This window comes from Salmo salar, chromosome ssa06 (genome assembly GCF_905237065.1).
Source record: "Salmo salar chromosome ssa06, Ssal_v3.1, whole genome shotgun sequence".
Classification (NCBI taxonomy): domain Eukaryota; kingdom Metazoa; phylum Chordata; class Actinopteri; order Salmoniformes; family Salmonidae; genus Salmo; species Salmo salar.
This window is the reverse complement of record NC_059447.1, coordinates 65,837,450-65,863,488: the sequence shown is the minus strand read 5'-3', so window position 1 is coordinate 65,863,488 and position 26,039 is coordinate 65,837,450. Positions and strand designations below refer to the sequence as shown.

Sequence of the window (26,039 nt, the reverse complement as noted above, 5' to 3'; positions counted from 1 at the left end):
TTACTTTGTAAAACAATGTTTCCTCGATAGACCTGTTTGTAAGTTGGTAAAATATTTTGTCAGCCTACTGTCAGATTAGACTTTTCTTTGAAGCAGGAGTTGGGGGGGGATTACAGAGTCAAATATATTCATACATGAATCAATCTATTCACTATCAAGTTATTTGTGTCAGAAACAAATCAAACTAGTTTGATTCTGGCCTTATTGCCAATATCTCAATAAAAGTTAATACAAAGATATGTCAAATCATGTAATGTCAAGTTCCACGCCAAAGGAAGTATGCTTTGGAGTGATTGAAATGCATCAGAAATGTTTTAGAATTATTCAGTTCAGATCCATAACTCCTCTTCTAATGAGTCCTGCACAGCTGGTGCGTCCTAGATGGAAGCATAATATATGCATGTGTTCCTGAGAGTCTGAGCTTCCAGGAATGGGGTCATAGTCGATAATAGCTCATAATAATAATAATAACTGCTCAAAAGATAGAGCCCTATCCTGTAGCAGGGACATGATTTCAAGATGTGCACTTTTACCGCTACATTTGTCCCAGCCACTAATAGCAGATATCGAAGGTTACTCACACAACTACAGTTCTATGAACTAAGGGGGACATTCAGACGACTGAGGAAAACATGCACAGCAAATGTATTCAGAATATTGCTGTAAGCTGCCAATGAAGTTGCCGAGAGTTGCTCAATCACTATGGGGGCGTTAAAGTCATCTTACAATAGTATAATTGGGTGGATTGCTGTCAGTGGCAGCGTTTCATTCCATGTATTTTGTTATCTGATGACTTATTCATCAAAACAGTATGAGTAATGTACAGTGCGTTCGGAAAGTATTCAGAACCCTTGACTTTTTTCCACATTTTGTTAAGTTACAGCCTTATTCTAAAATTGATTAAATATATTTTTTCCCTCATCAATCTACACACAATACCCCATAATGACAAAGCAAAAACAGGTTTTTGGAAATGTATAAAAAATGAAAAACTTAAATATCACATCTCTACATCCCCAGGGCCTGAGCCACTCTGAAGCGTACAATCAGCTTGTTTCCAGGCCTAACCAGGGCCCTGAATACGTTTTGGGTTCTGAACTTGACCTCGGCAGAAGAGTGGTAACACTGTTTGGACATGGCCTCTCACCCGTTTTAACAGAGCTTCTCACAAGGCAGCCTCCCTCCAGCCCCTGACATCTAGCCAGTGTTGTCTCAGGGTCCCAACCCATCTTGTTATCATTCTCAGCTCTATGTGTTTGGGGGTTAACACACTCTTAGAAAAAGGTTAAGTTAGGGTAAAGTATTGTTCCCTGAGGTACAAAAATGTCAAAGTACAGATAATGTACCTTCAGAAGTACACATCTCACTGTACTGTTCATTATTACCTTTTAGGGTACTTGTCAAATCAAATCAAATTGTATTGGTCACATACACATATATAGCAGGTGTTATTGCGGGTGTAGCGAAATGCTTGTGTTCACAGCTCCAACATGTGCGGATAATCTAGAATAATGGTTCATTTTTGTACCAAATATTTGGAATATAAAGGTACAATCATCACACACTCAAAAAAATATATATTTTGTGTACCCTTATGATTCTTGATGGTACTGATCTTAACCTTGGCTAAGCAGAAAAGCTACAAATTAACATTGTATTGAAAAAAGGTAAATATTTGTAGCCACCATAAGGTACAATGATGAAGAAGAATTGCCCATTTTATTTACAGAATTTCAATACTGTTTTATAATGGTGGGGCCTCATTATATTGGAGGCGTGGCTTAGTGGGGGGCGTGGCTTTCAGTAATTTTTTTTTGTGGGGGCCAATCTTGAATCGAGGTGTTGTACCAGTTTAAGTGGTTTATTGTTTTCTTAATTAAAGTCCTAAAGGTTAACATAACATGTGACAGTAAATAGCTGTAATTCATATTTTACAGACCTTACCCAACACAGATCTCTTGGCATAATGGTTCAAGTGTTGGCTTGTCGCAGGACCCAGGTTTGAGTCCCAGGTGGGGCTACCCCCTGAATTTGCTACATTGGTGTCAGAAGTGGGATGGCGGAGAGGCGTGTACACTTGAGGCACTTGGTTTAAAGAAGAGGTCAATTTGTGCCTATTCAAATGAACAAACGGCTTTGTCACTGTGGTGGTACCCCAAAAATTCACATTTGTACCTTTTCTAAAGGTACGCTTTTGTACTCTATGACTAAACTCAGCAAAAAAAGAAGCGTCCCTTTTTCAGGACCATCAAAGATAATCCGAACATCACACCTGTGGGACAGGTACAGGATGGCAACAACAACTGCCCGAGTTACACCAGGAACGCACAATCCCTCCATCAGTGCTCAGACTGTCCGCAATAGGCTGAGAGAGGGCTTGTAGGCCTGTTGTAAGGCAGGTCCTCACCAGACATCACCGGCAACAACGTCGCCTATGTGCACAAACCCACCGTCGCTGGACCAGACAGGGCTAGCAAAAAGTGCTCTTCACCAATGAGTCGTGGTTTTGTCTCACCAGGGGTGATGGTCGGATTCACATTTATCGTCGAAGGAATAAGCGTTACACCGAGGCCTGTACTCTGGAGCGGGATCGAGGTGGAGGGTCCGTCATGTTCTGGGGCGGTATGTCACAGCATCATCGGACTGAACTTGTTGTCATTGCAGACAATCTCAACACTGTGCATTACAGGGAAGACATCCTCCTCCCTCATATGGTACCCTTCCTGCAGGCTCATCCTGACATGACCCTCCAGCATGACAATGCCACCAGCCATACTGCTCGTTCTGTGTGTGATTTCCTGCAAGACAGGAATGTCAGTGTTCTGCCATGGCCAGCGAAGAGCCCAGATCTCAATCCCATTGAGCATGTCTGGGACCTGTTGGATCGGAGGGTGAGGGCTAGGGCCATTCCCCCAGACATGTCCGGGAACTTGCAGGTGCCTTGGTGGAAGAGTGGGGTAACATGGAAGAGTGGGGTAACATCTCACAGCAAGAACTGGCAAATCTGGTGCAGTCCATGAGGAGGAGATGCACTGCAGTACTTAATTTATTTTAGTTTTTTTTATTTGACCTTTATTTAACTAGGCAAGTCAGTTAAGAACACATTGTTATTTACAATGACGGCCTAGGAACAGTGGGTTAACTGCCTTGTTCAGGGGCAGAACGACAGATCTTTACCTTGTCTGCCGCCCCAAATGCAGCTGGTGGCCACACCAGATACTGACTGTTACTTTTGATTTTGACCCCCCCCTTTGTTCAGGGACACATTATTCCATTTCTGTTAGTCACATGTCTGTGGAACTTGTTCAGTTTATTTCCCAGTTGCTGAATCTTGTTATGTTCATACAAATATTTACACATGTTAAGTTTGCTGAAAATAAACGCAGTTGACAGTGAGGACGTTTCTTTTTTTACTGCGTTTATATGTAAAAAAGATACTGCCTTGTCCCCTAAAGGTATGAACTGCAAGGGTACAATTAAGTATCTGTAACTAATAGTGTAATGGGCGTACCTTACCAGGTACCACTACAGTGAAGCGTTTGTGACCCTTTAGGTACAATTCAGCACCTTTTTTTCTGAGAGTGTAGGTAATAAATCAATACCAATGTACTAGTAATGTAGTTGTATTTCGCTAATACGAATGGGAACCTATAGGCTTTGAAATGATGGGCTAGACCGAGGTGATGCAGGAGATTATTTTACAAGCCTTTAAATCCCTCTGTTGAAAACAACCGTGTCCGATTTAGGTCCGCGCCTTAACATTTTCATTTAACTTGGGACACCTCTGAGCATGACACTCAGTATGTTACGACCACACCATTGGAATAATGATTCAGTATCTATTTCCCCAGCTTTCTCCCTGCCTGGATGGAAACTAAAGCAGTTAGAGTAGGATGATGATGACGTTGTCCCTGAGGCTCTGATCTAAGGTCAGGTTTTTCTTTTTCACTCTGATGTTTAAGGTTAGGATTTGGGGAGAGAAAGCTGATCCAAGATCTGTGTCTAAGGGACTACATGGTTCAGTATCTATTTCCCCAGCTTTCTCCCTGCCATCAGAGATCCCATCAAGCATCCTGTTAGTATGGACACACACAAGCAGCGGCGTTTCTAAGCAGCACTGTAGTGTATATACATTAGACACACACCAAAGGCCTTAAGATGGCTGCCTAACAGAAAGGCGTAGTTGCTCGAACGTCTTTTAATTCCTGGCCCTGATTCCCATCATCACAAATAGGCTTGGAGACTCAGAACGTTAGTATAAATTAGAATATTCCTTCCAGCCCTGGTTTCCTATCTGGAATAGGGTAGTACCGGAGGCCCAATGGACTAAGAGAGGGCTGGTGTTGGCCTTGAGCGGGCAGGCAGGGAGGCAGGCAGGCAGGGAGACAGGCAGACAGGCAGGCAGGGAGACAGGCAGGCAGGGAGACAGGCAGGGAGACGCAGTGGAGTAGAAGTGTAAGAGTAAACAGTGGCGCTCACTTGCCTGCACCAGAATTAGCACACGCAACGATGGCTCTCCAAAAGCCTCTCTGTGCTGTGTAGAAGGTGCCATTTTCCCTGTTTCAGCCTCAGTGAAATGAGGGGAACATTTAGGGTCAGGGTGTGTGTGTTTTTCTCCTTGTAAGGCTTTGGGGGTTCTTGAACGAGATGAGATCCTCTGTTTATTTTATGCCCCCCCCGCATGAGCCTACTTCGAGCTGACATAACCATGGCATGAGGTTGTCAGGGTCCTAGCGGCCCCTGCGATGTCAGTCAGAGCTAGGATGTGTGAGAGAGCAGCCAATGGCTGAGATCCCTGCCCCCTGACCTTGTGCAAGAGGGCCTCTCGCACAGCCGTGCTTCCCCTACGCAGGGAGAACCAAGAACACACTGCTCTGCTCACCCCTCCCCTCCCCCTCCTCTCCCTAGGCCCGCACTCCGCTCCTTTGTGCCCCTCGCTCTCTCTCTCGCTCTCTCTCTCTCTCTCTCTCTCTCTCTCTCTCTCTCTCTCTCTCTCTCGCCCTTGCAACAAACTCCCCTCTTTCACCTCTTGCCCCCTCTGTGTCCCCCTCCACCCACTCCCCCTCTCAACCCTCTCCTATCTGATTCTGAGATAGACAAGGACAGACCCTGACTTCCCAGAAGACTCCAGATGTGTTACTAAACTATTTTGGGAAGAAAATCACATCCTCAACAGGAGAAAAATACTCCGTATCCTGTTAGCCCCACCAATTCCAAACAACTGGAATTGCCCATACATTTGCACACTTGGGAAGTTAAACACTGCTCTGGTGACAACCAGAAAGTGGTAGAGTAGTGTATCTGAGGAGTAGTGAAGCACGCGGCCCAACCAGCAGGCCTGCTGTAGGATATTCATGTCTCTGTACCATAAAGTCCTCACCCAGCCCTGGTTGATTTGCCAATAACCTAATTACGGCGGGACTTTGTTGTGTTTTGTTTTTGGTTTCAGTACTTGGCCTCCTGGAATACGACACATGATTCACAGTGATGTGCTCACTCGCCACCCTTATTTTAAGACCTGGGCACCGGCCAGCCTGCGCTTCATAAATATACACTCATCTCTGTTTGTTTCTCCCTGGAGAGGATACGGAGGAGATTGACTGGTGTGGTCGGGAGTACAGAGAAAAGTACCTCTGTTTCCTCTTTTCCTCTTCCTCTCTCTCTCTCCTTCCTCTTTCTTTATAGTATCGCTCTCTGCTCCTGCTGTTGGCTACTTGGTGGGGACAGGTCAGTACAGTGAGCGCTGGTCCTGACCTACATTTTACGTTTACATTTTAGTAATTTAGCAGACGCTCTTATCCAGAGCGACAATTACTGCATTCATCTTACGATAACTGCGTGAGACAAAAACATATCACAATCGTATTCCCTCAATAAAGTAGTATTCAGCAAAGTCAGTGGTAGTAGTAAAAGACAAGTGCATTTAGTTATTTAAAAATACAAATGTATGAGGGGGGTGGGGGCCGTCATTGCGATTTATTTAAGGTAGTCTTTAAAGAGGTAGGGTTTCAGATGTTTTCGGAAGATGGGTAGGGACACCACTGTCCTGACGTTAAGGGAAGCTTGTTGACCATTGGGTTGCCAGGACAGAAGAGATTTGACTGGGCTGAGCGGGAGCTGCCCTCCAATAGGGGTGGGAGGGCCAAGAGACCAGAGGGGGCCGAACCAAGTACTCGGGGTGGGGGTGTATGGTTTGAGCATAGCCTGAAGGTAGGGGAGGGCAGTTCTGTGGGACTGGATCAGGTGTCACCGGCCAAGACTGGGCCCAGTCAGTGAGGAATGAGGGGAGGGGGAGGAGGAGGAGGGGGGGGCGAGGGAGGTCCTCTCCTCATTATGGTTATAGGGTAGTCCTGCCCTGTGAAGACAGTGTGGGGGGGGTGGTGATAGGTTGGATATGAATAATACAGCCTCTCTGACATCAGACTGTAGATTTAGAGCCACCCCCAGAGACTCTGGGTAACAGGCTGGCTAACAGAAAGACTGGGACACTTTCTCTTCCTCTTTTCTCTATTGTCCTCCCTTCCTTAATCCCTCCCTCTTTCTTATGTCTTCCTCCTCGCTGTATCTCTCTTTCTTCTCCTTCTTTTGCACTCTTTTCTCTCTATTTAGGCCTACTGTATTTTTCTTCCTACCCTCTCTTTCTGTCAGGCCTACAGTACAGTAATGACAGGTGATGGCAGGTCCGGCCTTGTGTGTGTCTCTCTCTCTCTCTCTCTCTCTCTCTCTTTCTCAGTGCATGCTTGGAGGTTTTTGGAGTTTGAGTGTTTGGTGTGGAGGGCTCTGTCCTAACTAACTTTCTTGATTCTTTTCTTGGTCTTTTCTTTCAATTGTATTTTTCTATGGTAGAGGGTTAATGCAATATTTGGTTTAGCGGTATCTACAGTTTTTTCAAAGTTAGGGTGGAAGAGGACAGAGTAAGTTTCCTGGGGTTTGGAAGGTATGGTGTGCGCGATGGCATCTCAGCCTAGCGCGGAGGAGACGCTGTCGATACGGCATGGATTCAGGTGTGTTCCTGAGAATGGAGTTAAGGTGGAGGAGGCGCTGTCGATACGGCATGGATTCAGGTGTGTTCCTGAGAATGGAGTTAAGGTGGAGGAGGCGCTGTCGATACGGCATGGATTCAGGTGTGTTCCTGAGAATGGAGTTAAGGTGGAGGAGATGCTGTCGATACGGCATGGATTCAGGTGTGTTCCTGAGAATGGAGTTAAGGTGGAGGAGGCGCTGTCGATACGGCATGGATTCAGGTGTGTTCCTGAGAATGGAGTTAAGGTGGAGGAGGCGCTGTCGATACGGCATGGATTCAGGTGTGTTCCTGAGAATGGAGTTAAGGTGGAGGAGGCGCTGTCGATACGGCATGGATTCAGGTGTGTTCCTGAGAATGGAGTTAAGGTGGAGGAGGCGCTGTCGATACGGCATGGATTCAGGTGTGTTCCTGAGAATGGAGTTAAGGTGGAGGAGATGCTAGAGGAATATTTGTAAGGGATGTGGTGCCAGTTTCACCTCTCTCTACCCCTTCGACAAGGGTGGTTGTTGCAAATTTGCCTCCGTTTATTACGGATGATCAAATCAGGAAAGAGTCGTTTTGGTAAGTTTGCTAGTGGTTTTCGTGTACTGTCGGCAGGTTTTCAGGCAGATGCCGTTAAGCACGTTGTTTCGTTCCGGAGGCAAGTGTTTATGTTTCTGAATAACAATGAGCAACAGCTAAATGTGCATTTTAAAGTGAGGCATGGGGAGGGGCTCTATGCAGGGTTTGCCAGCACAGATAGTCTACAGTGTTTTGAGTGTGGGGATTTGGGGCATAAGAGCTTTGCGTGCCCACATAAAGGCCATAGACAAGGTGAGGGTACAAGCGCCAGTAGGGGAAATCGAGGTCAAAGTGCAGTGGGTAATGAGATGCAGAGGCTGGGCCTAGTCATGCCAGGGATGGTGGTGTAGATGAGGCTGGGCCTAGTCATGCCAGGGATGGTGGTGTAGATGAGGCTGGGCCTAGTCAGGCTAGAGATGGTGGGGTAGCGGAGGCTGGGTCTAGTCAGGCTAGAGATGGTGGGGTAGCGGAGGCTGGGTCTAGTCAGGCTAGAGATGGTGGGGTAGAGGAGGCTGGGTCTAGTCAGGCTAGAGATGGTGGGGTAGCGGAGGCTGGGTCTAGTCAGGCTAGAGATGGTGGGGTAGCGGAGGCTGGGTCTAGTCAGGCTAGAGATGGTGGGGCAGCGGAGGCTGAGTCTAGTCAGGCTAGAGATGGTGGGGTAGCTGAGGCTGGGTCTAGTCAGGCTAGAGATGGTGGGGTAGCGGAGGCTGGGTCTAGTCAGGCTAGAGATGGTGGGGTAGCAGAGGCTGGGTCTAGTCAGGCTAGAGATGGTGGGGTAGCGGAGGCTGGGTCTAGTCAGGCTAGAGATGGTGGGGTAGCTGAGGCTGGGTCTAGTCAGGCTATGGATGGTGGGGTAGCGGAGGCTGGGTCTAGTCAGGCTAGAGATGGTGGGGTAGCTGAGGCTGGGCATAGTTATGCTATGGAGGGTGGTGTAGATGAGGGTGGGCCTAGTCAGGTTATGGAGGGTGGTGTAGATGAGGCTGGGCCTAGTCAGATTATAGATGGTGGTGTAGATGATGCTGGGCCTAGTCAGGTTATGCTAGTGGATGAGGAGAGTATAGTGGGGAAGTGTAAGAGACTGGGGGGAGGAGGAGGGTGTCAAGCGGAAAAGGAAAAAGGGTGTGGTCAAAGGCACCATGGAAACTTTGCCTGTTGCTGTGGGGGATGCCCTGACCAGAGAGGAAAGGCAGGTGGTCAGGGTGGGAGATAGAAATGAGGAGGAAAGTGAGTCTGAGGAAGAGGATGAGGAGTTATTTTTTTCAGACTCCTCTTCAATGGGCCTGGAGCTGACAGCCAGTCAAGCAGAGGGGTCTAAGTACATGTTGAGAGAACTGACAAGGTTCCTGAATGAGACCAAGGGGAAAAAAGTTAATCTTGAGGCTTTTTTTTTCTGATCTGAGAAAGTTTGTAAGATCAGTACAACATGCTATGAAAAATGAGGGGCGTGGTGTCCTCTCACCCAGGAAACGGTTTAGGTTGAGGAAGTGGGTCACAACAGTGCGTAAAGGTTTACCTTCAGACACTGTTTAGATGTATATTTTCTTTCTGACACCGGGGCTTTTTGAGCTTTGCTATTGGTCTCTTTCTCTGATGGCTTTTCTCCCACTTCTTATGGAGACTCTACGGGTAGGCTCGCTCAGTATAAATGGCGCCAGAGATGCGGGAAAGAGGAGTGTGTTGGGTGAATATGTAAAACAAAAAAAAGTAGGGGTGTTGTTTCTGCAGGAGACACATAGTGATGTGTTGAATGAAGTTGATTGGGTGCTCTGGTGGAAAGGGCAAGTGTGTTGAGCCATGGGACAAATCTTAGAGCAGAAGTGGCAGTCCTTTTTGCACTGGGTCTGTCTGTAAAAATTTGCTCCTCAAAGGAGTAGGCTGCTTGTTGTTAAAGCTTAAATTAACAACATGGGTTTTGTCTGTATAAATGTGTATGCACCTAATACAGGGAGAGAAAGAGGGGTTCTATTTGGGAGTCTTAGACAGGAACTCTCACAGGGACTGGAACTGTACAATGGATTTTACAAAAGACAGAAATGGGGAAGAGCATCATTCAGTGTCAGTGGGAGTGTTAAGGGACAGCATCTTATTGGAGGTTCAATGTAAAGCTCTTACAAGATGCCACTTTTTGCTCAGGTTTTCAGACCTTTTGGGAAAGGTGGGGGCAGCGAAGAGAGGAGTATGAGTCTCTGAGTCAATGGTGGGATGTGGGGAAAGTCCAAATTTGGCTTTTCTGTCAACAGTACACAGCTCTCTCATCCTCAGAGGCTAGGAGAGTATTGGGGGAACTAGAGTGGTGTATTAGCGAGATGGAGGTAGAGATTGTGGGGCAAGGCAATGTAGGCCTCCAGGCTAATTTAGCTGAATTACGTAGGGACCTGGGCAGTTCTTTCCAGGTTAAAGCAAAGCGAGCACTTGTAAGAGCTAGATTCTCCATGCTCAAGGGGATGGATGCTCCCAGCTCCTTCTTCTTTGGTTTGGAAAGACAGAGCAGTGAAGCCAAGGGTATGCATTGTCTACGGCTGTCTGATGGGCGGGTGACCTCTGTGGTGGCTGAGAAGCGGGAGCGGACTGTGGAGTTTTATACTGAATTGTATAGGGCAGAAGTGTGTGATCCTATGTGTGCTCAGGTCTTGTTCGCAGGACCCCCTAAGCTCTCTCTGGCACAGAGGGATGAAATGGACATTCCTCTGTTGTCCCATGAACTGGCAGAGGCCGTAACCCAGATGTCCCCCGGTCGTGCACCGGGGGTCGATGGACTCCCAGTGGAGTTTTATAAAAAATTCTGGGGAATAATTGGACAGGACTTCTTTTGCGTGTTGCGTGAATGCGTCGGGGTAGGAGAGTTGCCGATGAGCTGCCGTCGGGCGGCTCTGACTCTCCTTCCCAAAAAAGGGGACTTTTGTGAACTTAAGAACTGGAGGCCTGTAGCATTACTCTGTGCGGAATACAAGATATTTGCCAAGGTCCTCTCTAACAGACTGAAGTCCCATTTGGACTCGATAGTACATAAGGACCAAACATATTGTGTACCGGGACGCTCAATCACGGACAACTTGTTCTTAATTAGGGACATGTTGGACTTGTCGAGAGGTTCAAATGTGAACTTTGGACTGGTCTCTTTAGATCAAGAGAAGGTTTTTGATAGAGTGGACCATGAGTATCTGTTTAATGTGATGTCTGTGTTTGGGTTTGGGAAGAGGTTTTTGACATGTGTGAAGCTGTTGTATGCTGGGGCGTCATGTATGGTTAAGGTGGGAGGGGGGCTCAGTACGCCAGTCTGGGTGAGACGGGGCATTAGACAAGGATGCCCTCTATGTGGGCAGTTATACACAGTAGCCATTGAGCCTTTTTTAGGACTCCTACGCAGGAAACTGCAGGGAGTGTGCTGGACAGGCATGGATGTGGTGACAGGAATAGCAGTGTCAGCATATGCAGATGATGTTTCTGTGATGGTCAGGGATGGTCAAGATATGCAGGCACTAGAGACCAGTCTGAAGGTGTACGGGGGAGCTTCATCAGCTAAGGTAAACTGGGGCAAGAGCAAAGCTCTGTTATGTGGGGCATGGGAGGATAGGGCTCCTCCTCTGCTTCCAGGGGGTTTGCAGTGGGGTTGTGAAGGGCTTAAAGTGTTGGGGGTGTACCTGGGCTCGGAGAACTGGGAGGGGCTGTCACAGGCAGTGGTGTCAAGACTGGCCAGGTGGAGGTGGCTCCTGTCCCAAGTGTCATATAGAGGGAGGGTGCTGATAATTAACAACCTGGTGGCATCTTCCCTGTGGCATAAACTGGCTGTCCTCAACCCCCCCCGCCGGTCTGCTCGCAGACCTGCAACGCAAGCTGGTGGACTTCTTCTGGTCGGGCCATCACTGGCTGAGGGCGGCAGTGTTGTACATGACCGTCCACGAAGGAGGACAGGGCCTGGTGGAACTGGACAGCAGGATGGCTGCCTTCTGGCTAAAGGCGGTGCAGAGACTGCTGTACCATACTGATGTTGGCTGGAGGGAACCAGCATGCGCGCTGCTGAGGAGAGCTGGCGGATTAGGGTTGGACCGGCAGCTGTTCCTCATGAAGCTGGAGAGGCTGAGTACAGCAGGTCTCTCAGATTTTTACTCTGCAATGCTGAGGGCCTGGCAGCTGCTAAGGCCCACGTGAGAAGGAGGTGTGGAGCCTGGGCTGTGGGTGTGGGAGGAGCCTATCTTCAACAACCCAGCCATCCCTTTGAGATCGGTCCAGTCGGCCACCCTGCAGAGGCAACTGATGGCAGGGGGTTTACAAAGGCTGGGTGACCTGAGACTGCTGGGAGAGGAGGGGTGGAAAACCCCGGAAGTCTTGGCACAACAAACAGGAATAACGTCTCTTAAGCTCCTGGAGAGATTCCTGGAGGAGGTCCAGGAAGCACTGTCTGAGCCGGTAAGGGGGATGTTTGAGCGGCCAAAGGGAGAGGGGCCACCAATGTTTCCGCCACTGCAGGTGACGGCAGAGACTGGCAAGGGGGTCTGGAGGACTTTAACACTCTGAGCCTGGGGGAGTTTGAAGGGGTGGGAGGTAAAGCCCTCTACAACCTCTGCGTTAAGGTTAGGAACATTAGGAGCCTAACAGGAGTGAAGGCACATCAGTGGCAGGGGGTATGTGGGGCGGAGAGTATGGTGGGTTTTAGATGGGGGGGGCTCTACAAACCCCCAGTACCAAAGAGGTCAGGGGACCTCCAGTGGAGGGTTCTTCATGGAGCCCTGGCCACTAACAGCTGGTTGGTACGGGTTGAACCGGGAGTCGGGCAGGAGTGTCCTTTCTGTGTCATGAGAGAAACTGTGATTCATGTGTTTTCTGTGTGCACCAGGTTAATGTCACTAATGTCTCTGTTGGAATGTCTGTGTGAGAGGTTGGGGGTGGGTTTTACTGTTGGGGTGTTTATTATGGGATACAGGTATTCGAGCAAGGAGAAGGCCAAATGTGTTTTGTTGAATTTTCTGTTTGCTCAGGCAAAGTTAGCTATTTGGCTAACAAGGAGGAACAGGGTCAAAGGTCGGGGGGATAACAGACCCTTTACTAATGTTTAATGGGATGGTCTCTGCGCGCCTTAGGGTTGAGTTTGAGTTCTATAAAAGGATAAAAAGTGTGGAGATGTTTGAGGAGATGGTGTGTTGGGGGGGCTGTCTGTATAGCTGGGGGAGATGTTTGAGGAGATGTGGTGTGTTGGGGGGGGGCTGTCTGTATAGCTGGGGGAGATGTTTGAGGAGATGTGGTGTGTTGGGGGGGCTGTCTGTATAGCTGGGGAAGGTGTTTTGGATATACGGTTGTAGGAGTGGGTATTGTTTTGGGTATTGTGATGTTGGTTTGTATCATGTGGTAGCTGGAAAGGTGAGTATGGTACATGTATGCAGTACAGGATATATTTAGGGTTTTTATTTTTAAAGGGGGTGAGTTTTAAATGAAATGAGAATGTTTCAGTAAAGAAAGACAAAGTCTCTGTCTCTCTCTATCTCTCTGTGTGTCTGTCTCTCTCTCCCCCTGCCCTCTGTCTCTCTCTGTCTCTCCCCCAGCCCTGCTCTCTCTCTCACTCACTCTCTCACTCACTCACTCACTCACTCACTCACTCACTCACTCACTCACTCACTCACTCACTCACTCACTCACTCACTCACTCACTCACTCTCACACACGCCCATAAACACAGATACACAGATACACACCTGCCCATGCTCTTCCTGTAGTGTAGTGAGTTCATGCTGGGAGATGGGTTGAACTGACACAGCTGGGGACCGCTTCCTGTCTCTCTCTCCCCTGCCCTCTCTCTCTATCCCCCCAGCCCTGCTCTTTCTTTCTTTCTTTCTTTCTTTCTTTCTTTCTTTCTTTCTTTCTTTCTTTCTTTCTTTCTTTCTTTCTTTCCTTCTTTCCTTCTTTCCTTCTTTCTTTCCTTCTTTCCTTCTTTCTTTCTTTCTTTCTCCCCCCCTCCCCCGATCCAGCTCAGTCTAGTTCTCTGTATCTGTACTCTATTTCACCCTGCTGGCCTCAGGCACCAATCATCATCTCTCAGATCAGCATCTTTCTCTCTGTCCACAACAGGGCCAGGGCGTCAGCAGCCTTTGATCAGGAAGAGAAAAAAACATTGTCACTTGACAATACACAGATCCACCATCCCCCTCCCTGGCTCCCTCTCCTCATCACTCTCTTTGGCCCTTTTTGTCCTAAGTAGAACCTTACACCAGGTCCAAGAAGAGATTTGGGTCATTGTTGAATGGCTTTTTAAGAGTTTTTGACATGATATATGCATCTACATGGGGTATGGTTTAATTAGAAACCCTCCTCCAAGCAGTATTCATTGGTCTCCATGCCAGAATAAACAGGCCGTTTCCCGCTCACTTCCAGTTGTTGGCTTTAGCTGCTGTACAGTAACTGTACAGTACAGTTACAGAATGCTGTAGTTATGTGCTGTGTTGAGTCCCCCTAACTCTTTGAGCTGGACTGATGTCATCAGAACACAGTTCATCAACAGCCCACACAGTTCATTATTCTCTATTGAATAATACCAGCTTCATTATGAGGGGAATAACTTATATAACAAGCTACTTAGGAGTTATTACTTGGCGTTACTAAGTAATTACATCATGCCTATGTAATGTTTGATGTCAGTAAAATAAGGAAGACTAAAAATACATGCTAGCAATGGCTGATCGCCCCACGTTCAGTCCCCCCGTATTGGAACTGTTCTTAAGATCTATGTTTGCATTTGCCCCCTGCAGAGAAAGCGGCTATGATGTCACCGGAAGACGAGGTGCAGAAGAGTGACATCTCGTCCAGTAGTCAGGGCATGGTGGAGAAAGAGGCTCTGGGGCCGCTGCTGCTCGAGGTGAGTGAAATAATAAAGCTTGGTGGAATTTGAATTTCAGTGAGAGACACAGGAAGTGTCCACTTATCCATTGATTGGATAATTCAGTAATGCCGCTTTCTAAAGCACAGGTACTCTTTCGTGAGAAGATAATCATCTTTTTGAGAAGATAATCATCTTTTTGAGAAGATAATCATCTTATTGAGAAGATAATCATCTAATTGGTTGCTCATTAGTAAATACATGGGTAGTAATTAGATTGCACCTGCTCACAGTAGATTCATACAAAGTTAGTTAAAGTATTGTGTATGTTTTTGTGTAAAAGTTCAAATGTAATTTTCAGGGATGACGGCAAATTAGTTAGAATCTCTCTGTCTTCAACATTTTCTCTGTATTGTCCAGAGTGATTCAGTGACTGTATGTGTGGTTCTCAGGAGGTAGTTTCTCAGTGAGGCCCAGTGTCAGTATGTTAGTTCCTGGCCCACTTTCCCTGGGGCTGGGGCTGAGAGAGAGGCTGAGGTCCCCCCCTTTTTGTGTTCCCCTTCCTCCGGAGGTGTCCGTTTCACTCCTCTTTTGTCCCTCCCTCTGTTTCGGGCCAGGCTCTGGACGGCTTCTTTTTTGTGGTGAACCGCGAGGGCCGGATCGTGTTTGTGTCGGAGAATGTGACGGGTTACCTAGGCTACACCCAGGAAGAGCTGATTACCTCCAGCGTCTACAGCATCCTCCATGTGGGAGACCACGGCGAGTTTGTCCGCAACTTGCTGCCCAAGAGCCTTGGTGAGGACGACAGGAGTGATGGATGTGAGAAGAGGGGATGAGATGAGGCAGGAGATGATGGTGAAGGGAGGAGAGGAGGGCAAGAGGAAGGAGAGAGGGGGGGATTGTAGGAGAGGTGGAAGAAGATGAGAAGCGAGCGAGAGAAGGGAGGAAAAGAGAGAAAGACAAAGAAAGATGGGTTGATGTCGAGTAGGAGGAAATTACAAGGCGAGAAGGAAGGAAGGAAGGAAGGAAGGAAGGAAGGAAGGAAGGAAGGAAGGAAGGAAGGAAGGAAGGAAGGAAGGAAGGAAGGAAGGAAGGAAGGAAGGAAGGAAGAAGAAGAAGAAGAAGAAGAACATGATAAAGGGGAGATGAAAGACAGGTAAGAGAGAAGGGGATCAATCAAATGTATTTTATAAGCCCTTTAACATCAGCAGTTGTCACAAAGTGCTATACAAAAACCCAGCCTAAAACCCCAAAGAGAAAGCAATGCAGACGTAGAAGCACGGTGGATAGGAGAAACTCCCTACAAAGGCAGGAACCTAGGAAGAAACCTAGACAGGAACCAGGCTCTGAGGGGTGGCCAGTCCTCTTCTGGCTGTGCCAGCTGGAGATTATAAGGGTACATAACCATTAAGGATGGAGAGGAGGTAAGAGAGGAGAGGAACCTTTGCCTCTAGGTACAGTATCATAGCTGTCACAGATCATGTGACCGCTAAAAGAGCATAGTAACCAGGAGTCAACTGAGCCAACAAAGGGTCAGTGTTCCATGAATCCCCCAGTAATCCCTCTATATAGACTAGGGAAGGCAGGATGGGTTAATACCAGAGGTTAACAGGTCAACTACCTGCCTGCCTGCCTTCAGTTTAAACTCACTAGACCCTCACTACTACTGTCTCGTTTATTCTCTCCTTATCCCCCCCCCTTTCTCTCTCTCTCTACCCCAGATATGTCATCCTGTCTGTTTTCAAACCATTATTATTACATCACACACATTGGTTTTACCTGCCTCTGTCATCCTGTCTGTTTTCAAACCATTATTATTACATCACACACATTGGTTTTACCTGCCTCTGTCATCCTGTCTGTTTTCAAACCATTATTATTACATCACACACATTGGTTTTACCTGCCTCTGTCATCCTGTCTGTTTTCAAACCATTATTATTACATCACACACATTGGTTTTACCTGCCTCTGTCATCCTGTCTGTTTTCAAACCATTATTATTACATCACACACATTGGTTTTACCTGCCTCTGTCATCCTGTCTGTTTTCAAACCATTATTATTACATCACACACATTGGTTTTACCTGCCTCTGTCATCCTGTCTGTTTTCAAACCATTATTATTACATCACACACATTGGTTTTACCTGCCTCTGTCATCCTGTCTGTTTTCAAACCATTATTATTACATCACACACATTGGTTTTACCTGCCTCTGTCATCCTGTCTGTTTTCAAACCATTATTATTACATCACACACATTGGTTTTACCTGCCTCTGTCATCCTGTCTGTTTTCAAACCATTATTATTACATCACACACATTGGTTTTACCTGCCTCTGTCATCCTGTCTGTTTTCAAACCATTATTATTACATCACACACATTGGTTTTACCTGCCTCTGTCATCCTGTCTGTTTTCAAACCATTATTATTACATCACACACATTGGTTTTACCTGCCTCTGTCATCCTGTCTGTTTTCAAACCATTATTATTACATCACACACATTGGTTTTACCTGCCTCTGTCATCCTGTCTCCCTCATCCTTTCTTTTCTTTCTCACACACTCTCCTGTATGTCCTGTGTGGTGGTGTGTGTCCCTGTTCCTAATGATGTGTGTGTCTGTCTACAACGTTACTTATGTTGTCTTTATGTGTGTGTGTGTGTGCGTGTGTGTGTGTGTGTGTGTGTGTGTGTGTGTGTGTGTGTGTGTGTGTGTGTGTGTGTGTGTGTGTGTGTGTGTGTGTGTGTGTGTGTGTGTGTGTGTGTGTGTGTGTGTGTGTGTGTGTGTGTGTGTGCGTAGTGAACGGGGTGCCGTGGCCCCAGGAGCAGAGTCGGAGGAACAGTAACACATTTAACTGCCGGATGCTAAAGAGGCCCCCTGATGAGGTGGACTCAGAGAACCAGGAAGCACTACAGCAGTACGACATCATGCAGTGTTTTACTGTCTCCCAGCCCAAAGCCATGCCGGAGGAGGATGGTGAGCACACACACGTATACATACAGCTTACTGTACATACACAGATACATGCCAGGTATGCACACAGATGTTTACATAAACACTCATGTCATACACATTCTAAAAGGTGTGTCAGCAGCATGACATCATGCTGGTCTTTACCTTGTCCTAACTAGACCAGAGCCATATAGGAGAGGGAGAGTTAGACACGGTGACGCCCTGCTTATTACAGCTAACACACACACCCAGTCTCACGCACACACACACACACACACACACACACACACACACACACCCACGTTAGAGGCTTAACTCTGACCTCTCCTGACCTTTGATCTGTGTTGTGCCCAGACCTGCAGAGCTGCCTGATCTGCATAGCCTGCCCGATGCCCCGCCCACAGCAGCTACCCGCCATCCGCACTGAGTCCTTTATCACCAAACAGGACCCCACAGGTATTAACCCCCGACCTCTCACTTTTTACCTCTCAACTCTACCCTCTCACACAAAAACTCCATACACACGCACATACTCTCCAATTTGTAGATTAGAGAGCTTTCATGTTGCTCCAGAAGGTGGACTAACTGGAGAGTGTTACACAATAAACAAGCTTGTTGGTAAACCTACCTAGAGAGGAAAGGCCAATATGGGGTTTCAGCTCTCACTACTGCTGTACATCTGACCTCATAATAGACCACCGTTACTTGTGTGTGTGTGTGTGTGTGTGTGTGTGTGTGTGTGTGTGTGTGTGTGTGTGTGTGTCCAGGGAAGATCATCTCCATAGAGACCAGTGCTCTGCGGGCGACGGGGCGACCGGGCTGGGAGGACCTTGTCCGGAAGTGTATCTACGCCTTCTTCCAGCCGCAGGGCAAAGAACCCTCCCACGCAAAGAAGCTGCTCCACGAGGGTGAGGAGTGGGGAGAGAAGGGGAGGAAGAGCGGAGGAGTGGGGAGAGAAGGGGAGGAAGAGCGGAGGAGTGGGGAGAGAAGGGGAGGAAGAGCGGAGGAGTGGGGAGAGAAGGGGAGGAAGAGCGGGGGAGTGAGGAGAGAAGGGGAGGATGAGGAAGAGCGGAGGAGTGGGGAGAGAAGGGGAGGATGAGGAAGAGCGGAGGAGTGGGGAGAGAAGGGGAGGATGAGGAAGAGCGGGGGAGTGAGGAGAGAAGGGGAGGATGAGGAAGGGGAGTGAGGAGAGAAGAGGAGGATGAGGAAGGGGAGTGAGGAGAGAAGAGGAGGATGAGGAAGAGCGGGGGAGTGAGGAGAGAAGGGGAGGATGAGGAAGAGGGGGAGTGAGGAGAGAAGAGGAGGATGAGGAAGAGCGTGGGAGTGAGGAGAGAAGAGGAGGATGAGGAAGAGCGGGGGAGTGGGGAGAGAAGGGGAGGATGAGGAAGGGGAGTGGGGAGAGAAGGGGAGGATGAGGAAGTGAAGGGGGGTGGAAGAAAGAGTGGAAAGAGAAAAGTTCTGTACTATTGTCAATAATCAGGCTGTAACAACACAGTACCCCCATATCATACCATTACAGAAACATCTTTCTTTTATTTCATCAAGAACGCCACACTGATAAGTAGCTCAATTGTTGTTTGTGCGTGTGTGTGTTGCCAGTGATGACCCATGGCACGGCCATCAGCCCTCTTTACCGGTTCAACCTGAGCGATGGGACCCCCCTCAGCGCTCAGACCCGCTGCAAGTTCTGCTGCCCCCCCAACCATGACGTTCAGCCCTTCATCATGGGCATTCACACTATCGACAGGTGACTCGCACACAACCGCACACTCACGCATGAACACACACACACACCACCCATGAACACACACACCCATGAACACACACACTGGCAAGTCATATGGAACAAGTAGAATATATGTCTTTATTGCCAATCAACAATGGTTGGAATGGTAGGAATTGACAAGATGTAAACAATGTAAACAGAAAATACATTTCCAGAATATTTCTCTCACCCAGCTGATGTTTTGCTCTTGTTTTCCTTCTTTTGCAGGGAACACAACACTGCTAGCTCTCAGGAAAACACTAACTCCAGCCTTCTACTGACCCATAGGAGCCCTGCTCCCTCCCACTCCCCTGCCCTCCCCCCGGGCAGCGAGGCCAGCCAAGCCCCAGCCCCCACCTCGGGCCTCCATCTCAACAACGGCAAAAGCTCCAGCACCACCGCCCCCACCACACCCACCAGCCATTCAGCAGGGTACCTGACGCCCAACCGGATGTGTCCTCAGCAGGTCAACAGCCCCTCGCCCCTGGGAAGCCCCCTCACTGCCACCCCTACCTCATTCATGTCGCCCAGGCCCCCCAGGGCCAGTCCGGGGCTGGGCGGCCCGCGTGTCCCAGGGAACCCCTTCTCCCCTTCCACCCCTGGCCTGCACTCTCCGGCAGCGTCCCTGGGAGGTGGAGCTGGTGGCGGGGGAAGTGGAATCCTCAGCCGGCGCCACTCTGGTGGGGACGGTGGAGCAGGGACACCCCTGGGTTTCTCTCTGCCCTCCCCTTTACCTCAGAGGCAGGCCAGCACCCCCACCAGCTCCCCAGCGCGCCCTCCCCCCGCCAAGCCCCCAGAGGGAGGAGGAGGAGGTGGGGGGCGGAGAGGACCTGGCTAAAGGAAAACTAGGGGTGAACCCCAAACTCAACCAGCCCCTGGACAACGGCGGAGTGGGGGCGCCTAGGGACCCCAAAAACACATCTACCAAACCCACCTCCACCCCTCAGTGCCCGGCCTCCCACAGCACGCTGACGGAGCGCCACAAGATCCTCCACCGCCTCCTGCAGGACAGCAGCCTAGCTGAGGGCAGCAACGGCAAGGAGTCTGAGATCAAGAAGGAGCCTCCTGCCAGCCCTGCCACCGCCAACCCCAACGGACCCCCCACCACCCCCCAGGACCACCAGCTGCTGCGCTTCCTCCTGGACACGGATGAGAAGGACCTGGGCGACCTGCCCCTCCGGCCGCTCTCAGCCTGCAGACGGTCCGGGTCAAAACTGAGAAGAGGGCCAGCGGGGACACTACTCCCTGCGCTGCAGCCTGCGCCAGCCCCAAGCCCAAACCGAGCCCTGCAGACAGCAGGCCGTCCAGAGACCCGGTACTGTCTGCAGCCCTACTCCTCCCGCCTGCAGTCTACAGCTCACACCTCATACACAGTCCCTGTAGTATCCAGATGCAGCAAGATCACATCCCAGACATGCAGACCTCTCAGACAGTTTAAGTTTGGGGTTATAGTTAAGGTTAGGTTTTAGGGTTAGGGCCGGGAGTTAGGATTAGGGACTTCTAGGACTTCTGTTGCTGGGGTGGTCACAGTGGTTGGCTGTCAGAGTGGATGCTGCTGCTGCCTTCTAAAGGGAGCATGTGATTCGCTGCTGTATTTGTTCTATTTACGTTGAGCCCATAGTAACACTCCCTCACTGCCCTCAGGCAGGAGCTAGTTGTGTTCATTTGTGGCCCCTGCTTTTCAACTTTGTCTCTCTCCAGCAGCAGCCTTTGAAGTTCTTTGACTTTTACTCTCTCTCCCTGTCCCTCTCTCTTGCTCCCCCTCTCCTTCCCTCCCTTTCATTCTTTCCCTCTCCCTCTCTCCCTTTCCCTATCTCTCTCTCTCAGTTCCCCAGTGTATCTGCTGACCTGGACCCTCTCAGCCAGCTGCTGCCCACCCTCAGGGGCCCCACAGGGGCCAAGCAGGGCAGCAAGGAGCAGGGTGGTCCCCAGACCCAAGCCCTGTCGTCCCATAGCCAAACCCAACCTCAACCACGGCTCCATTCACCTCCACAGCCCCAGACACAGCCTTGGCTCCAATCACCTCTTCAAACCAAACCTCAGAACCATATCAAGCTTCAGTCCCCTACCCAGCTTCAGTCCCCCACCCAGCTTCAGTCCCCCACCCAGCTTCAGCCCCCCACCCAGCTTCAGTCCCCCACCCAGCTTCAGTCCCCCACCCAGCTTCAGTCCCCCACCCAGCTTCAGTCCCCCACCCAGCTTCAGTCCCCCACCCAGCTTCAGTCCCCCACCCATCTTCCGTCCCCTACCCAGCTTCCGTCCCCTACCCAGCTTCCGTCCCCTACCCAGCTTCAGTCCCCTCCCAGCTTCAGTCCCCTACCCAGCTTCAGTCCCCTACCCAGCTTCAGTCCCCAACCCAGCTTCAGTCCCCTACCCAGCTTCAGTCCCCCACCCAGCTTCAGTCCCCCACCCAGCTTCAGTCTCCTACCCAGCTTCAGTCTCCTACCCAGCTTCCGACCCCTACCCAGCTTCAGTCCCCTACCCAGCTTCAGTCCCCTACCCAGCTTCATGCCCCTACCCAGCTTCAGTCTCCTACCTTACTCCAGCCCAGTGGGGCCAACACGGTCAAGGCCGTGACCGTGAAGAGGGAGCCTCCCGGAAGACCAAGCCGAGGTACGGCAGGAATAAAGGGGGTCAGGAGTGAGGGGTCATGATAAAGGGGCCGAGGGGGAGAGGCCCCTGACTCCACAACCCACTGTATGCTGCCTGTTTTCATTTTTACTGTGACCCCCCCAGGAAATGACTTGTCCTGACCATGTGTCTGTTTGTGACTGTGCAGGGCTCACTGATGGCCCCAGCCTGCAGAACCAGTCACACTTTGACTTCTGCAGCCCCAGCCAGAGACCGGGACAAGGGGAGCTCTTCCAGACGCCTGAAGACAGCAGCAGCCCCTTTAAAGAGCCTGGACTAATGAACTCATTCAACTCCAACACCGGTATGAACCAGAATACGCTCATATCAAATATCTGGAATGACATAATTACTACATAATAAAATCTATGGGTTAGTTGTTTGTTTCTTGGTGGTTCATTAAGAGTGTGTTGTGCTGTCCTCCAGCGTTGTCTAAGATGGAGACAGACTCTCAGCAGTTCCAGACCCTGGCCCTGACTGAGACTCTGTCCTTTGATGGAGGCATGGGAAACCCTGTGCAAGCCTCTCTGGCCTCCCCTCAGGAGTGAGTATAGTACTTCTATGTAGAAGAAACACACAGACACATACATTCCTCATTGCTCACATTCCAATGCACAGGCACACAGAAACTAACCTTGCCCATCTTTATATTGCATTGACACACTCCCATGTTCCGGACTCCCCCTGTGTGTGGAGCAGGCAGTGTGTCCCATGCCCGCTGGATGAGCTGCTGTGCCCCCCCACCACCCCCGAGGGGCGTAACGACGAGAAGGCCCTCCTGGACCAGCTGGTGTCCTTCCTGAGTGGCACAGACGAGAGCGAGCTGGCTGAGCTGGACCGAGCCCTGGGCATCGACAAGCTGGTGAAGGTACCAGAGGAAGAGAATGATAGTAGATTGCATTTGTCTTTTTTAAGTGTTGCGATTTGTTACCTATATACGGAAGAGGACAGGCACTGTCATACTCTACTACACTACGGAGCTGAATGAGCGTTAAATATAGAGAGTTAATTGAAATTCCTGTCCAAAGCACCACAGAATAGTTTCTTTCCATCAGTATAGTAGTGCAGTCATCGACGCATGCTTGATGTAATGACTTGTTTGGTCCTGGGATGTTTGTTGGACTGTAATTAACCCAGTATTGACCCTGACCATTCCTCTCCCCAGGGCGGCTGCTTCGACCCCGTCCCTCAACGGTTCCCCTCCCAGCCTCCTGCCACCACCCCCATCTCCATGGACCCCAAGCTGCCCGGCTACCCCTCTCAGTTCAACCCCGGCCCACCTGCCCAGTTCCCTCCAGAGATAGCAGGGATGCAGAGTATGGGGGGCTTCGGTGCACCCAGGGGGGCCTTCCCTGGGGGCATGATGCTGAGGCCTGGCATGGGCAGAGCGCCTGGCATGACCAACCAGCTCCGGCTGCCTCCCAACCAGCTGAGGTTACAGCTGCAACAGAGGCTGCAGGGCCCACAGCAGGTGGGATGGGCTGGGCTGGGCAGGGCAAAGCGGGTACATCAGGGGTTGCAGGCTTTTGTTCCAACACAGCCCTAACACACCTTAACGCTAAATAAAACCAGGTGTATGCACTCTCTGAGCAGTAAATGGATCTGTTAAATGCCAACAGACACTGCTGCTCAAGAGGACCACGATTACCTACCCAGGCTGGCCCACTCCCCTGTCCCACTCCCCTGGCCCACATCCCTGGCCCACTCCCTTGGTCCACTCCCCTGGCCCACATCCCTGGCCCACTCCCTTGGTCCACTCCCCTGGCCCACTCCCCTGGTCCATTCCCCTGGCCCACTCCCCTGGTCCACCCTCCTGTCCCACTGCCCTGGCCCTCTCTCCTGGCCCACTGCCCTGGTCCATTCTCCTGGCCCACTCCCCTGGTCCACTCCCCTGGTCCACTTTTCTAATGTGGACGTACTTGATTCCCTCCTCTCCTCTACACAGGAGGGGGTGGGCTTTAACAGGCCTTGTTGATGTTAATGAAGCCTGTGTCACGCAGCATTGCCTTTTAATCCCAGTCAGAGCCCGTGCTCGTTAAACACTGGCTCAGCAATAGTAAATCTCAGGCAGCCCTGCATTGTGTTAATGTGCCATTGTGTTGTGTGGCTAAGCAGAGCTAGCTATCTTGGTGAAATGGGTAGTCATGTGAGGTGGAGCGCCTCCTACGCTCCATTACGGTACAGAAGAACAAACAGGGGAACTAAAGGGCTGCTACAGGCCCCTCTATGGTAGGGGAGTACTGAACCGTATGTACATTTACAGTGATTGATTGTTATCATTTATGCTGAGAGAGAGAGGATTATGCTGACTTGAGTGATTATTCTGCTAGCTGATCAGGTTGATTTCAAAGACCTCATGGCAAATTAAAGGATATTACGAATATTGTTCTCATAACTGGTCTTCTCACACTTCTCTTTATCAAATATTAGGTTCCCATTTCCCTTTTCTCTCTCAACCACTTCTCTTCTCTCTATCTGCTCTCACTCACTCCCTCCTCTCTCTCTCTCTCTCTCTCTCTCAGCTGCAGAACAGGCTGGCTGCCATGAGCCCGTTCCCAGGGGAAGCTCACGTTGCCATGGGGATGCGTCAGGGAGGGAAGCAGCCTCAGATGCCCTCTCAGGTGAGTGTTTTTGGGGAACTCACAATCATGTGCTCATGCTTCCTTCTCTCTTGTTCTCGTTGTTTCCTCTTCCTCTATTTCTGTATTGCGGCATGGTGTGTATTGAGGAAGTCCTGAGCATTGTAGCTAGTTATACTGAATTATTTGTATGAAAACTAAGTGCCCTATTCTGTTCTCCATCCGCCAATCCCTCTCCCTCTCTCTGAATAAAGTTCCTTCCAGTCTATTTCAGATGGTCTAGTTAATTTGGGAAACTATGAGGGCTGTTTTGCAGATAGAAAGTCCCTCTATTTTCTCTGTGTCCCTGCAGCCTCCTCTGAACGCCCAGATGCTGGCCCAGAGGCAGCGGGAGCTCTATAGCTTCCAGCACCGCCAGAGACAACTCCTGCAGCAGAAGGTCATGTTGATGAGGCAGGGCGGGGGGCCTATGGGGGCCACCAGGGGACAAAAAGGACCCCAGCCACAGCAACAACAGTTTGGCTATCCTCCAGGCTACAGCCCCATGCCAGGGAACCCACCCAGCTCCCCCAGCCTATTCAACCCCATGGGAGGGACCCAGGACCCCAAGTTGTCGGGCCAGGGCCCTATGGGCAGCCAGACAACTATGACGGGAGGGATGCAGGGACAGTTTGGGGGGGCGGTGAACTCGGTGGTGCAGCCTGTGCTCTTCCAGCAGTTTGGAGGACCAGGTGAGTGACTAGGCTACCTGGGAATCCACCATAATCACTGTCTCTATAACATCTGAAATTGTCAGTACAATGTGCTGTTAATATCAATATCAAAATAGCATATAATGTGCTGAGATTATCAATATCAAAAAGTAGTGTGCAGACAGGTTCAATAGAAAATGGAATAAAGTGCTGCTGACAAATATCAATATCAAAATGGTCTAGACTCTAGAATGTTCTAACAGCATCTCTTTGTCCTTCTCCTCAAAGGTATGGTCCAGCAAGGAGACCCCTCGTTCCCTCCAGAGCTCAGCCCCACCAGTCCCCTGCTGTCCCCTCAGAACTCCACCTCCCAGAGTCCTCTGCTCCAGCAGGCCCAGCCTCCTCCTGGGTACCAGTCACCTGACATGAAGAGTTGGCAGCAAGCTGGCATGGGCGGAAACAGGTGAGGTGGCCAGAGCCATGCCTGTGTAAATGTGTAAATTGCATAGTCTGTTATTGACATGTTATTTACATAGAAAGTACATGGTCAGATGGTTATTACATAATTACTTGTTTGTTTCTTAGAGGATTCTTTCAAACAATCACTTATGTAACATTATACCAGATGTGTTTAATTCTTTGAAGTGAAGAAGGTACCAAAATGTATCAACTGCTTCTATATAATTTCCTAGTAATTGTAATGACCAGATATAGCAACTGAAAGAAGAGTGTACATTAAGCCACTGGTGTCATGAATGTGTATTCTGTCTGTGTCAGCTTGTTCAGCCAGTCTGGTCAGACGATGCCCCAGGCCTTTGGGCAACAGGGGGTCTACAACAACATGAGTATCACGGTGTCAATGGCAGGAGGCTCAGGGGGGGTGGGCTCGCTACCTTCCATTGGACCACCTGTTGGCATGGGCAACAGTAACCTTGGCGACATCAACTCCATGTGTAACGATCAGGTGAGGGTGCCACACCTGATGTCAGCCGCTTCAACTTAGAAGTCAAGTACAAAAGC

The 26,039-nt window shown here is 49.7% G+C and overlaps 1 protein-coding gene across 1 annotated transcript in view; it reads left to right on the top strand.

Annotated features, from left to right (window-relative positions):
• Positions 1-26,039, top strand: part of LOC106607631 (nuclear receptor coactivator 1-like) — a 95,499-nt gene that overhangs the window by 63,280 nt on the left and 6,180 nt on the right. Inside the window, 17 exon segments of the mRNA XM_045719522.1 lie at positions 14,323-14,429; positions 15,008-15,185; positions 17,200-17,376; positions 17,707-17,808; positions 18,120-18,260; positions 18,952-19,099; positions 19,346-19,903; positions 19,905-20,432; positions 20,945-21,750; positions 21,897-22,052; positions 22,175-22,292; positions 22,448-22,616; positions 22,914-23,219; positions 24,271-24,369; positions 24,680-25,058; positions 25,308-25,482; positions 25,797-25,983. Of these exon segments, the coding sequence (XP_045575478.1) occupies positions 14,323-14,429; positions 15,008-15,185; positions 17,200-17,376; positions 17,707-17,808; positions 18,120-18,260; positions 18,952-19,099; positions 19,346-19,903; positions 19,905-20,432; positions 20,945-21,750; positions 21,897-22,052; positions 22,175-22,292; positions 22,448-22,616; positions 22,914-23,219; positions 24,271-24,369; positions 24,680-25,058; positions 25,308-25,482; positions 25,797-25,983 (4,334 nt within the window).